Source organism: Osmerus eperlanus, chromosome 21 (assembly GCF_963692335.1).
Source record: "Osmerus eperlanus chromosome 21, fOsmEpe2.1, whole genome shotgun sequence".
Taxonomy (NCBI): domain Eukaryota; kingdom Metazoa; phylum Chordata; class Actinopteri; order Osmeriformes; family Osmeridae; genus Osmerus; species Osmerus eperlanus.
The window spans coordinates 319,460-332,393 of NC_085038.1; the positions used below are offsets into that span (position 1 = coordinate 319,460).

Genomic DNA, 12,934 nt, shown 5'->3' on the forward strand with positions numbered 1-12,934 from the left:
GTGGTCATGACATTAAGTTGGAACAAAACGGGGAGAGTCCTTAGCAGGAAGTAGGACAGGGGGTGAGGGAGGGGGGAGGCAGGGGGTGAGGGGCAGGAGAGGGGGTGATAGGCGGGGGACTCTAAGTTTAGGCCCTTCTCTCATTCTCTCAACCACTTCAGTCAGTGGAGACACACCACACTGGAACAGAGAAGCAACCTGGGAGGAGAAGTACGAGAAATCTCCAACTGTCTGGATTAGACAGACTGTAGGAAGATTCATATCAACTTGGCAGTAAGTGGAGGTTTTCACGATTGTACTTTATTCTTCCACTGGGGTTTTCTGTCTGTGTGTGTTTCTGCCTTGTCACCCAGCTAGGCCTGACAGGCCTTGGACAGCTGTCCTTGCTACTAATAATAGCCATCAGGCAGACGGGTCAGAGCCTGCAGACACGCACGCAGCAGACATGTTGTTGTTTCAAAACGTTTTAGACATTTTCAGGTGTTCTCATATGAGGAGAATAGAGGCTAATTACTCTTCAGGTAACAGCAGGTCTACTGTGTCTAAAACTGACAGAAACAATGGTTTTAAAGACACTTTACACTAGCACTAACTTTTGTAATAATGAACAAAGGAAATGCTATGCTGTTCCATGGTATTAAGGGTAAGCGGTATAGGTTATAATTAAAGTGTAAGAAGGAACAGATGTGGGTGAGGGGTGAGGGGATGTTGCAAAAGGGGCAGTTTAAGGGTTTCTTACCAAAACAAGATCTCTACTCTCTAATTAATCTCCATTCACCTCAAATGCACCCTAACCCTAACCCTTAATCTCCATTCACCCCTGGAAAGCCCAACCTCCCCTACATCTAGTTTCACTTGTGTACTAACTTAATGTCTAACATCTAACTTAACCGCTTAAATGTAATAAACTTTAGCAACAAAACAGTTCTTATGTGTTGACATGTTGTTACTTTGGGCATTGCTGTGTAATTACAAGGTAGTTACGGTACACACACTTAATCTCAAGTGTCGCCCACTTTCCTTCAAACTGTTGTTCTGTGAAACAGCGTTTAGATTCCCCGGTCCCTCACACAGAGGTCCCTCACACAAAGGACGAATCTCGTGTTGAAAGAGGGATATTGTTGCCATGGCATCGCCGAGCGAGAGCGGCGACCAGACGGTCCCCTCGGGGGAGGAGGACACAGTCAGAAGCATCCAGTCTCACTACCTGAGGAGTCCCTCACCCAGCAAGTACGTCACCTCCGCAGGGCTGGGGTGTGTGTGTGTGATGGGTGTGTGTGTGTGTGGGGGGGGAATGTGTGTGGGATGGTGTTGTGTGTGCGGTGTATGGAGTGTGCAGTGTGTGTGGTTTGTGTGTGTGTGCAGTGTGTGTGGTGTGGTGGGAGCAAAGTCACACAAAGAATCACAATCCAGTAAAGATCACAACTCGTCCTGAGATGGAGTGATTGAATGGAGTAGAGTAGAGGAGTAGAGTACAGTACAGTACAGAAGAGTGCAGTAGAATAGAGTACAGTACAGTACAGTAGCACAAAGGTGTACGAAGTCAGTGTTTGCCATTCCACCTGCACAACTTGACTGGCATTTCAGTAAGCCTCATATTTGTCACCACTTTAATCAGAATGTTATGTGTCTCTTTGAATGTCGCTTTGGATAAAAGCATCTTCTGAATACAAATGTAAAATCTGTACCTGTACCGCTGCAGTTTCTCCACAATCTCAGAGTCCAGGTTCTCCATGATCTCTGGCTCGGATGCCGAGAGCATCTTCATGGAGCCCATCCACCTGTCGTCTGCCATCGCTGCCAAACAGATCATCAGCGAAGGTGACAGCCCCTCCAGCCAGCTGGGAGGGAGGCCATAATCACACACGTAACTCCACCAAACAAACAAGCAGTAAAAAGTAAAGTAACCAGAGAGTGTATAAAGATCTCCTTCACGATCTCTCCTCAGAGCTGAAGCCTAGACGGGTGAGGACGGAGTCCATCCCAGAGTCCATGCTGGAGACAGCTGAGCAGCTGATGGTGGAGGACCTGTATAACCGTGTGAAGGACATGATAGACGACCGCAGCCCGTACAACACGCCCTGCGTGATGGACATCCAGCGGGCCATGGTGCAGGATCGCCTGGAGGCGCCCTTCAGGCCTGTGGATGAGGTGTGGTCCAACATCTTCATTGGAGAGAAGTAAGACCTGAGGGACGTGAGATTGAAAATGTAATCATTAAAAACTAAAGATTTGAGTTAAGGGTTAAGATTAGTGCTAACCCTATAAATAATAACTTATTAGTTAGTAATAAGTTATTAATTAGTTAAAACATTTACTTCATGTAGCGTGTTTTCTAAATTAAGTAGCTTGTTACATTAAGCATTACATTAAGCTAGCGAATTAAGCTTGTATTTAGAGTACAGTAAATGAGCAAGGCAAATTGTCTGGGTTTGTAAACTGAACCTGTCTCTAAACATGAGCTGTAATCAGGGATGATGCTTCATGTTTTTCTGGCCATCTTGATGTGTCCAGATGAGGGGCTAGCTGAGTGGTTAGAGGATTTGACCAAAGATCAAGAGTTTGCAGATTCAAATCAGAATCAGAATGAGCTTTATTCACCATGCGAGTTTACACATACGCATACGATAAACATAAGCATCTTAACTATAAAAAGTAAAAAAGATTTACAATAGTCTACAAAACAAAGCGTAAATAATTTTAAACAATGCTATATTCCCCCTCTATATCCCCCTCTATATTTCACCAGGTTTATTTGACAAACTATTTTAAGAAAATACAATATAATTTGTGTTTCACCCTCTTATTAATGTGAAAACATTATATCACACACTTTAAATTTCAACTTTCAATATATATATATATTTGTTGACCATTTGGGTTGCTTTCCTCTCTAGATCTGTGGCGGTAAATAAAGGCCGTCTGAAGCGCCTGGGCATCACCCATATCCTAAATGCAGCCCACGGTACCGGGGTCTACACCGGGGAGGCGTTCTACGCAGGCATGAACATCCAGTACATGGGCATCGAGGTTGACGACTTTGCCGACGCGGACATCTCTCCCCACTTCCGCACTGCGGCCGAGTTCCTAGACGAGGCTCTGCTGACACACAAAGGTCTTTCTCCTTCAGAAAGCTCTTTAAATCACCACGAGATAACTCTTTTTTTTAACGGTTAAACCTGGCTTCATTTGCAAGGGATGCGGGTATAATCCTTTAAAATGTATTTAACCTAAGGGTAATTTTAGCTGTATTTAATTTTGCCTGCCCCCCGCAATGCAACCAGTCGCCTAATCCGTAAAGTGCAATCCCTGTACATTTTATATTCAAATTAAGCTTCAGGACCAGCATCGATCTATATACCAATTGTACAATTTAGGCCTTGTTCATGAATGCGTACTTAGCTGGGCCCTGCTTGGTTTGAATCTAATTCCACACTGACCTTAATTCCTCCTGCAGTGAATGGGTTCATTCCACTGATCCTAAATGCCCTATTAGTGAAGTTTCTCTTAGTCTCATTTGAGGAAGTCGGAGATGTGATTGGAAAAGGAAAGGCTGCCTCCTTCTGGTTGGAGGGTGTTGTTACACCGTAGATGCTGAATCAAATCAGCAGCTTGTGTTGGACGGAGTCACACGAGGGCTGTTGAGGGAGGATGTGGCCGTAAACAATCATTTCCTTCATAAAAAGTGTGTGGGGGGGTGGACAGATTTGCAGTTTTCAAAAAGTGTGAGACATAATGACATAATGAAATAAATGAATAATGAAAGCTCCGTCCCTGATGCATGACAGCCTTCTCTGCTGCGACTGTGATGGTGTTGTTGTGTTTGCGTCTGCAGGGAAGGTGCTGGTCGACTCCATGATGGGTGTTAGTCGCTCCGCCGTGCTGGTGGCGGCCTACCTTATGATCTTCCACCACATGACCATCATGGAGGCCCTGACGGCCCTGAGGAAGAAGCGAGCCATCAACCCCAACGAGGGCTTCTTGAAGCAGCTGCGGCAGCTGAACGAGGCGCTGCTGGAGGAGCGTGACGATGATGACGACACCCTCAGCCAGTGCTCCGTCATCGACACCCTCGCCCGCCTGGACGAGGAGCAGAGCATGATGGGGGTGAAGGCCCAGTCCATCATGATGGAGGAGGAGGAGGATGGAGCCAGCGTGATGAGCAGCGTGGCGTCGTCCGCCGCTGCCCTGCTGCCCGGCCCGGCCCCAGACCCCAGCGGGGGGGGGGGGCAGGGGGGTCAGGGAGGCACGGAGGCCCTGATGGAGAAGGAGAACGAGGAGGAGGACGATGTGGGCAGCATGATCCGAGAGTGGCAGAGGAGGAACGAGAAGTACCAGAACGAGGAGTGGTGGGAGGCCCAGCTGCAGAGTGATGGGGAGGAGGAGGGGGAGGAGGGGGGGGAGGAGGGGGGATCGCTCCCCGGGGGAGGGAGGCCAGGCCAGCCAGCAGTCGGAGAGGACCTGGAGAGCGTGACCAGTGAGGAAGTCCGGGCCGTGAGGGAGAGGGTAAAGGCGAGGGTGGGGCGGAGAGACTGTGACTCTCAGTCCAGCTGCAGCAGTTACTCTGACCTGTGGAAGCAGCGTCTGAAGGAGATCGAGGAGCAGGCTGCGGCCCGTTACCGCAGCAACAACGACAACAGTGGGGGGAGCACCAACAAGGAAGAGAGGAGGAGCCTCGACGAGGATGTGGAGAGCGTGATGTCAGACACCAGCTCCATGTACAACTTCTGCAAAAGGAACAAGGACAAGATGACCCCCCTGGAGCGCTGGAGGGTCAAGAGGATCCAGTTTGGCTGGAATAAGAAGGACGGGGCCAAGGAGGGCGGGGCGGCGGGGGGGGGAGGCGGTGGGAGGGAGGCGGGTGAGCGAGAGGCGACTCCGTCCCTGGAGGACGTCAACCTGACGGCGTACCAGAGCTGGAAGCTGAAGCAGCAGAAGCGTATGGGCGAGGACAACAAGGACGACGTCGTGGAGCTGAGCCGCGGAGACGACTCGGCCACCGTGAAGCGCCGGCAGCGCCGAGAGGAGCTTCTGGAGCGGTCGCGGAGGACGCTGGAGGAGAGCCAGTCCATGTGCGGCTGGGACACGGAGAGCAGCTTGAGCGGGAGCACCGTGCCGCTGTCCGCCTTCTGGGCGGGAGCAGGCGTCACTACTGCCAGCAGCGAGGACAACGTCTCCATGCTGAGCGGCAGGTCTTCCGTCATGTCCCAGAGCCGCAGCGTCAGGTCGCAGCCCCCGGGCCTGCCACTGACTCCAGTCCCCATCCTCCCAGTCCCCACCCTGCCGGGCCCTGGAGGGGAGCCCATGGTGAACCTGGCCAGCATCCAGAACTGGATCGCTAACGTGGTGACGGACACGCTGAACCAGAAGCAGGCGGAGATGAGTCTGCCTCACTCCCGAGCCGGCTCGGTGCTCAGCTTCGATGGAGGCTCCAGCCTCTACTCGGGTCGTGGCGCGGCTGACGACAAAACCTCTGTGCTCAGCGGAGCCTCCTACTCCAGCACGCTGTGCAACAGACATGGCCCTGCCGGGGGAGCCTCTAGCCTCTCTGGGATGGGCTCCCGTAGAAACAAGATCACCACCACTAGCGTACCGCTGTACAGCCTCTTTCAGGACCAGGTCAACCTGCACAAACTGGACCTGATGGACAAGGAAATAAAGTCAGAGATGAGGGACAAGATGGCCTCCTATGAGGTAAAGAAGATTGCCGAGGATAACAAGCGCAGCACGCTCTACAAGAAGAAGCCCAAAGAGGAGGAGAAGGATGAGGAGGAAGAGGACAACTTCTCACCGGGAAAGACCTCCACGAACTCCAAAGGACTCCGTGGGGACACTTCTACCCCCAAGAAACCTACCCGGAGCTACGGCCTCTCTGGCAGGTTGAATCTTTCCACGGCCCTGGAGAGAGACAAAAACACCAGCATTGATGAGTGGCTGAACAGTGTCAGACCTCCCCAGAGGAGGCAGGAGGGGGCAGAGAGAGCCATACCTGGATCCTCCAGCACACTCAGCGAGGGAGAAGACGAGGACGAGGATTTCACTTCACCGTACCAGTTCAGACGCCGGGCCGACACAGAATCGAGTCCAGACCACAGCCCTGAACCATATCACCCAGCCAGACGATCGCCTCTAGACATGAGCTTGAAGGAGTCAAACTCTTACAGCAGAGCTGGGGGGTCAAACTCTTACAGCAGAGCTGGGGGGGAGGAGGGAGACGAGAGCCAACCGGAGTATTCAGCCAAGAGAAAGTTCACCAATTACTCTCAGTACAGGGAACCCCAGGATGGGAGAGGAGGAGGAGAGGGGGAGGAGAGCGGGAGGAGAGGGGGGGGAGAGAAGGAGGAGGAGAGTGATGTGGCTGCGTTCATCCGCCAAACCAGACAGAGGTCCAGAGCTCAGGCTGCAGCAGAGCTGGAGAACGATGATGTCATCGCCTCTTGGAGAGCTCAACTGGAGTCACATAGTCACAGAAGCAGGGATCTGGAGGACTGAAATGATGGAAATCACAGCGGGTGGCAAACTGCTGTTTTTTTGTTGTTATTTTAGACTGATAACATAAAGGCAAATGCCAGAGATACAGTGGTTAGTTCACAGTATTAAAGGTCCATGCTCATCTTACAGGGAATATGTAGAGCTAACTGTATAATTGAATAAAAACATTAAAATATCTTTGGTTAATGATGAAGTATCGTATTGCATCTTTATAGCTCACCAGGACAGCAGTGTATCCCTACACAACACATTGGTTCCTCCTTTCAAACTGAATGAATTAACTCAATTGGAAATCCTGTATTTTGAAAGAACAAATTTACAGCTAAATAAACTTCAAATCAACATACAGTTAGGTCCATAAATATTTGGACATTGACACAATTTTCATCATTTTGGCTCTGTATACCACCACAATGGATTTGAAATGAAACAATGTGTGCTTTAAGTGCAGACTTTCAGCTTTAATTTCAGGGTATTTACATCCAAATCAGGTGAACGGTGTAGGAATTACAATACATTTTATATGTGCCCCCCCCCTTTTTAAGGGACCAAAAGTAAGTGGACAATTGGCTGCTCAGCTGTTCCATGGCCAGGTGTATGTTATTCCCTCATGGGAGTTCGTTATTTCATTGACAAGGAGCAGATAAAAGGTCTAGAGTTCATTTCAAGTATGGTATTTGTGTTTGGAATCTGTTGCTGTCAACTCTCAATATGAAGTCCAAAGAGCTGTCACCATCAGTGAAGCAAGCCATCGTTAGGCTGAAAAATCAAAACAAACCTATCAGAGAGATAGCAAAAACATTAGGTGTGGCTCAATCAACTGTTTGGTACATTCTTAAAAAGAAAGAACGCACTGGTGAGCTCAGCAACACCAAAAGACCCGGAAGACCACGGAAAACAACTGTGGTGGATGACAGAAGAATTCTGTTGAAGAAAAACCCCTTCACAACAGTTGGCCAGATCAAGAACACTCTCCAGGAGGTAGGCGTATCTGTGTCAAAGTCAAAAATTAAGAGAAGACTTCACCAGAGTAAATACAGAGGGTTCACCACAAGATGTAAACCATTGGTGAGTCTCAAAAACAGGAAGACCAGATTAGAGTTTGCCAAAAAACATCTAAAAGACCCTGTACAGTTCTGGAACAACATCCTATGGACAGATGAGACCAAGATCAACTTGTACCAGAATGATGGGAAGAGAAGAGTATGGAGAAGGGAAGGAACTGCTCATGATCCAAAGCATACCACCTCATCAGTGAAGCATGGTGGAGGTAGTGTTATGGCGTGGGCATGTATGGCTGCCAATGGAACTGGTTCCCTTGTATTTATTGATGATGTGACTGCTGACAAAAGCAGTAGGATGAATTTTGAAGTGTTTCTGGCAATATTATCTGCTCAGATTCAGCCAAATGCTTCAGAACTCATAGGACGGCGCTTCACAGTGCAGATGGACAATGACCCGAAGCATACTGCGAAAGCAACCAAAGAGTTTTTTAAGGCAAAGAAGTGGAATGTTCTGCAATGGCCAAGTCAATCACCTGACCTAAATCCAATTGAGCATGCATTTCACTTGCTAAAGACAAAACTGAAGGGAAAATGCCCCAAGAACAAGCAGGAACTGAAGACAGTTGCAGTAGAGGCCTGGCAGAGCATCACCAGGGACGAAACCCAGCGTCTGGTGATGTCTATGGGTTCCAGACTTCAGGCTGTCATTGACTGCAAAGGATTTGCAACCAAGTATTAAAAGTGACAATTAGATTTATGATTATGTTAGTTTGTCCAATTATTTTTGGTCCCTTAAAAAGGGGGGGGGCACATATAAAATGTGTTGTAATTCCTACACCGTTCACCTGATTTGGATGTAAATACCCTGAAATTAAAGCTGAAAGTCTGCACTTAAAGCACATCTTGATTGTTTCATTTCAATATTTATGGACCTAACTGTAAACATTCTTTTTCATCCTGTGCTCATAGACCTGTTTGGATGTTTAAATTGAGATGAAGTGGAGATTTTTTTTATTGTTTTTATTGTCAGCTCAACATGGTTCAACATCTTTATACATGTAGATTTAGAATTGGACACAATCATACATGAGGATAAGTGCTTTAAAATATTATATTTTTTATTCAAATCTATTTTCTAAATAAAGGTCCAGTAAACATAAAGGTGTATGTAAAGGATGTACTTCACTTCCTTTGGTCTCTGGCCTTCTGATTGGCTAGACAAGGGTTCATAGTGTCTGGCCTTGGCCATGTCAGCCTCCAGTCCATCCCCCAGCTCAGCCCCCCAGCCTCTAGCGGCGAGGCCTGGTCAGTCCATCCCCCAGCTCAGCCCCCCAGCCTCTAGCGGCGAGGCCTGGTCAGTCCATCCCCCAGCTCAGCCCCCCAGCCTCTACCATCCCCCAGCTCAGCCCCCCAGCCTCCAGTCCATCCCCCAGCTCAGCCCCCCAGCCTCTAGCGGCGAGGCCTGGTCAGTCCATCCCCCAGCTCAGCCCCCCAGCCTCTACCATCCCCCAGCTCAGCCCCCCAACCTCTAGCGGCGAGGCCTGGTCAAGACCAGGTTCCGGAGCGTTCTCGCTTGCGACGGACGATGGCGGCGACGTCCTGTTTGAGTGCCGCCACGCTCTGCTCCAGCTCCTCCGAGAACACCTTCAGCTGAGCAGCCTGCTCACACACATACAGCCTGAGAGCCTGCAGGCCAGCATCCTCCTGGAACACGCACACACAGTTGGGAAACATAACCCCACAGTATTGTATATTCAAACAGCAGACAGACAGACAGTATTGTGTATTCAAACAGCAGACAGACAGACAGTATTGTATATTCAAACAGCAGACAGAGTGTTGGCATGGTTACACTGGGTCGGTGCCTACGCAGCCCCTGCAGCAGAGCCCTGACGGAGGTCATGCTGTGGTAGAAGACCTTCAGGGAGCGGCCCAGCTCCACCTCACAGCTGGAGCGCTGGCTGCTCCTCTCAGCCTGGCTCCTCTCAGCCTGGCTCCTCTCAGCCTGGCTCCTCTCAGCCTGGCTCCTCTCAGCCTGGCTCCTCTCAGCCTGGCTCCTCTCAGCCTGGCTCCTCTCAGCCTGGCTCCTCTCAGCCTGGCCACGCACACACTCACACCCTGGTGGTGGGGGGGGGGGGGGGATTAATGTAACAAGTTGCAAGTTGAGTGTGTGAGTGTGTGAGTGTGTGTGTGTGTGTGTGTGTGAGTGTGTGTGAGTGTGTGTGTGAGCTCTACCATGCTTGGCCATGCTGAGCTGGTCTCTGAGGGAGCTGTTGTCCTTCCTCAGGGCCTCCAGGTCCCGCTGCAGAGAGTCCACAGTCTACACACACACACACACACACACACACACACACACACACACACACACACACACACACACACACTTAGAGAGAGTCACACTTAGAGTCCACAGTCTACACACACACACACACACACACACACACTTAGAGAGAGTCAAACTTAGAGTCCACAGTCTACACACACACACACACACACACACTTAGAGAGAGTCACACTTAGAGTCCACAGTCTACACACACACACACACACTTAGAGAGAGTCACAGTTAGAGTCCACAGTCTACACACACACACACACACACACACACTAAGTGAAACTGTGAGGCATCAGTACTGACGCAGACAGCGGGTGTGTCAGAGGCCTGGTCGATGATGAAGCTTCCTTCTGGAGTCGTCCCCACCCCCTCCAGACACCACGCCAGCTCCACACACCCCTCTAGGTAGGAAACAACCACATTACGTGTGTGTGTGTGCGTCTCCGTGTGCGTGACTGTGTGAGAAAGCCCATCCACATCATAAGACACCCAGGCAGACCCCTAGGCCAAGCCCATCATGTGCCCAGTCAAGGTGACTTGCCCTTCCCAGGCTAGTCCCAGGCTCACCCTGCAGGCCCCAAAGCTCCAGCACCAGGGCGCTGGTCTGCAGGTGCTCCAGCAGGGCAGGGGAGGTCTGCAGGGAGGTGAAGTGGATCCTCTGGTCCAGCAGGGGGTTGACGTTGTGCCACACGGCTGGCGTGAACAGCTGCACACAGTCAAACATCTGGAACCTGGGAGGGAAGAGCAGGAGGAAGAGGAGGGAGGGTTGAGGAGGAGGGGGGGTTGAGGAGGAAGAGGATGGAGGGTTGAAGAGGAGGGAGGGTTGAGGAGGAGGGAGGGTTGAGGAGGAGGAGGGTTGAGGAGGAGGAGGATGGAGAGTTGAGGAGGATGGAGGGTTGAGGAGGAGGGAGGGTTGAGGAGGAGGGAGGGTTGAGGAGGAGGGAGGGTTTAGGAGGGGGGGTTGAGGAGGAGGGAGGGTTGAGGAGGAGGGAGGGTTGAGGAGGAGGGAGGGTTGAGGAGGAGGGAGGGTTGAGGAGGAGGAGGATGGAGGGTTGAAGAGGAGGGAGGGTTGAGGAGGAGGGAGGGTTGAGGAGGAGGAGGATGGAGAGTTGAGGAGGATGGAGGGTTGAGGAGGATGGAGGGTTGAGGAGGATGGAGGGTTGAGGAGGAGGGAGGGTTGAGGAGGATGGAGGGTTGAGGAGGAGGGAGGGTTGAGGAGGATGGAGGGTTGAGGAGGAGGGAGGGTTGAGGAGGAGGAGGATGGAGGGTTGAGGAGGATGGAGAGTTGAGGAGGATGGAGGGTTGAGGAGGAGGAGGATGGAGGGTTGAGGAGGATGGAGAGTTGAGGAGGATGGAGGGTTGAGGAGGATGGAGGGTTGAGGAGGAGGGAGGGTTGAGGAGGAGGGAGGGTTGAGGAGGAGGAGGATGGAGGGTTGAGGAGGATGGAGAGTTGAGGAGGATGGAGGGTTGAGGAGGAGGAGGATGGAGGAGGATGGAGGGTTGAGGAGGATGGAGGGTTGAGGAGGAGGGAGGGTTGAGGAGGAGGAGGATGGAGGGTTGAGGAGGATGGAGAGTTGAGGAGGATGGAGGGTTGAGGAGGAGGAGGATGGAGGAGGATGGAGGGTTGAGGAGGAGGACAGAATGGAGGAGAACAGGAAGGTGTTGAGGATGAGGATGCATTATGGCCCCCTGCTGTAGCGCCCAGATCACCTCTCCAGACCCCTTCCAGCCCGGTCCTCTTACCCAATCTGGACCCCCCTGTCCCTGGCCTGGCGGAGCCAGCGCAGGCCGCAGCACTGGTCCAGAACCAGCTGGAAGTCCAGACGGCGACCCAGCAGCTCTGAGGGGTCGATGAGGATGTCCTCTTCTGACAGGGACCTGAGGGGGGGGGGGGGGGGGGGGGGGGGGGGAGGGGGAGGAGGGGAGAGAAGGAAGGGGGAGGCAGTTAAAGGAAATGAAGGAGAAGAGGAATGGAGGTAGAGGATGAGGGAAACAGAAAAGTAGGAAGGAAGAATGTGTCTGTGTTTGTTTGTGTATGTGTTACCCACAATCCTGTGGGGCTGCAGGGGATGAGCTGGGCCTGCACGATAGCTTCCTCTGTGCCCTCTGACCCCAGCACCTGAACACACACACAAGTTAGTTTTTCTATCTTAGTGGCCAACCTCTGTGTGTGTGTGTCTCTGACCTCCAGCTGTTCATCCAGGGCGATGCGGAAGGCCAGAGACTGGAGCCAGAGGTGGGCCTTCCCCAGGAGCAGAGGCTCCACAGGGTCCCAGAAAGGGTCCCTCTCCCTGGGCACGGGCCCCACCGCTCCCCCGCCCTCAGCCTGGTGCTGCTGGTACAGCTCCTCCATCAGGTACTTACGGTTCACAAATTTACTCTTGGACCACAGCCAAACCTGGAGGACAGAGCACAGATCAGCAGGCTAGACACACACACGCACACACGCACACACGCACAGGTTTGGGATGTCTGACCTGTCTGTTCTTGAGGGACGTGACCCTGACAGCGATGTCCTTCTCAAGGTCATGACCTCTGGCATCTGACAGCGCCAGATTCTTGATCTCCAGCTTAAACTCCACCTCCTAGTGAAAGACACTATATGTAAACTCCACCCCTTGTTAAACACACACATTTCTGTGTGTGTGTGTGTGTGTCTGTGTGTGTGTGTGTGTGTGTGTCACCTTGTGGAGTTCCTGGCTCATCTGGTTAGCCTCGGCCACCATGGGCATCAGTTTGATGTAGTCATAGAAGACAGCCAGGAGACTGGGGTCTGTCTGACCTGAGACACCACTGGGCTCTCCTACACACACACACACACACACACACACACACACACACACACACACACACACACACACACACACACACACACACAGATGTGCAGACAGGCAGGCAGTAAGACAGACAGGCAGACAGGCAGACAGACAGACAGACAGACAGACAGGCAGGCAGGCAGGCAGGCAGGCAGGCAGCTGTAGTTTTCTGTATCTTTTATTTACTTATTTACTACCACTCTGCTCTCTCTGTTTCCATCTCACTTCTTTCCCCCTCCTCACCCCTCACCCTCTCCCCCTCCTCACCTCCTCCTCACCCCTCACCC

At 51.6% G+C, this 12,934-nt stretch overlaps 2 protein-coding genes across 2 annotated transcripts in view; one reads left to right on the plus strand and one right to left on the minus strand.

The window, feature by feature from the left end:
* Window positions 1-155: 155 nt before the first annotated feature.
* Window positions 156-6,669, plus strand: dusp27 (dual specificity phosphatase 27). Its single transcript, XM_062447138.1, has 6 exons — window positions 156-273; window positions 1,047-1,230; window positions 1,703-1,821; window positions 1,949-2,180; window positions 2,898-3,115; window positions 3,836-6,669. The coding sequence occupies exons 2-6, from the start codon at window positions 1,127-1,129 to the stop codon at window positions 6,490-6,492; spliced, it is 3,330 nt and encodes a 1,109-aa protein (XP_062303122.1). The 5' UTR covers window positions 156-273; window positions 1,047-1,126; the 3' UTR covers window positions 6,493-6,669.
* A 2,022-nt stretch (window positions 6,670-8,691) lies between these two features.
* kif28 (kinesin family member 28) overlaps window positions 8,692-12,934 on the minus strand; it is a 10,948-nt gene continuing 6,705 nt past the window's right edge. Inside the window, exons 10-20 of the mRNA XM_062447523.1 lie at window positions 12,516-12,634; window positions 12,309-12,416; window positions 12,017-12,229; window positions 11,880-11,950; window positions 11,575-11,709; window positions 10,399-10,562; window positions 10,135-10,232; window positions 9,732-9,816; window positions 9,349-9,614; window positions 9,023-9,200; window positions 8,692-8,783 (exon numbers count right to left, since the gene is read on the minus strand). Coding sequence (XP_062303507.1) covers window positions 9,042-9,200; window positions 9,349-9,614; window positions 9,732-9,816; window positions 10,135-10,232; window positions 10,399-10,562; window positions 11,575-11,709; window positions 11,880-11,950; window positions 12,017-12,229; window positions 12,309-12,416; window positions 12,516-12,634 — 1,418 coding nt within the window. The 3' untranslated portion in view covers window positions 8,692-8,783; window positions 9,023-9,041. The remainder of the gene's footprint in view (window positions 8,784-9,022; window positions 9,201-9,348; window positions 9,615-9,731; window positions 9,817-10,134; window positions 10,233-10,398; window positions 10,563-11,574; window positions 11,710-11,879; window positions 11,951-12,016; window positions 12,230-12,308; window positions 12,417-12,515; window positions 12,635-12,934) is intronic.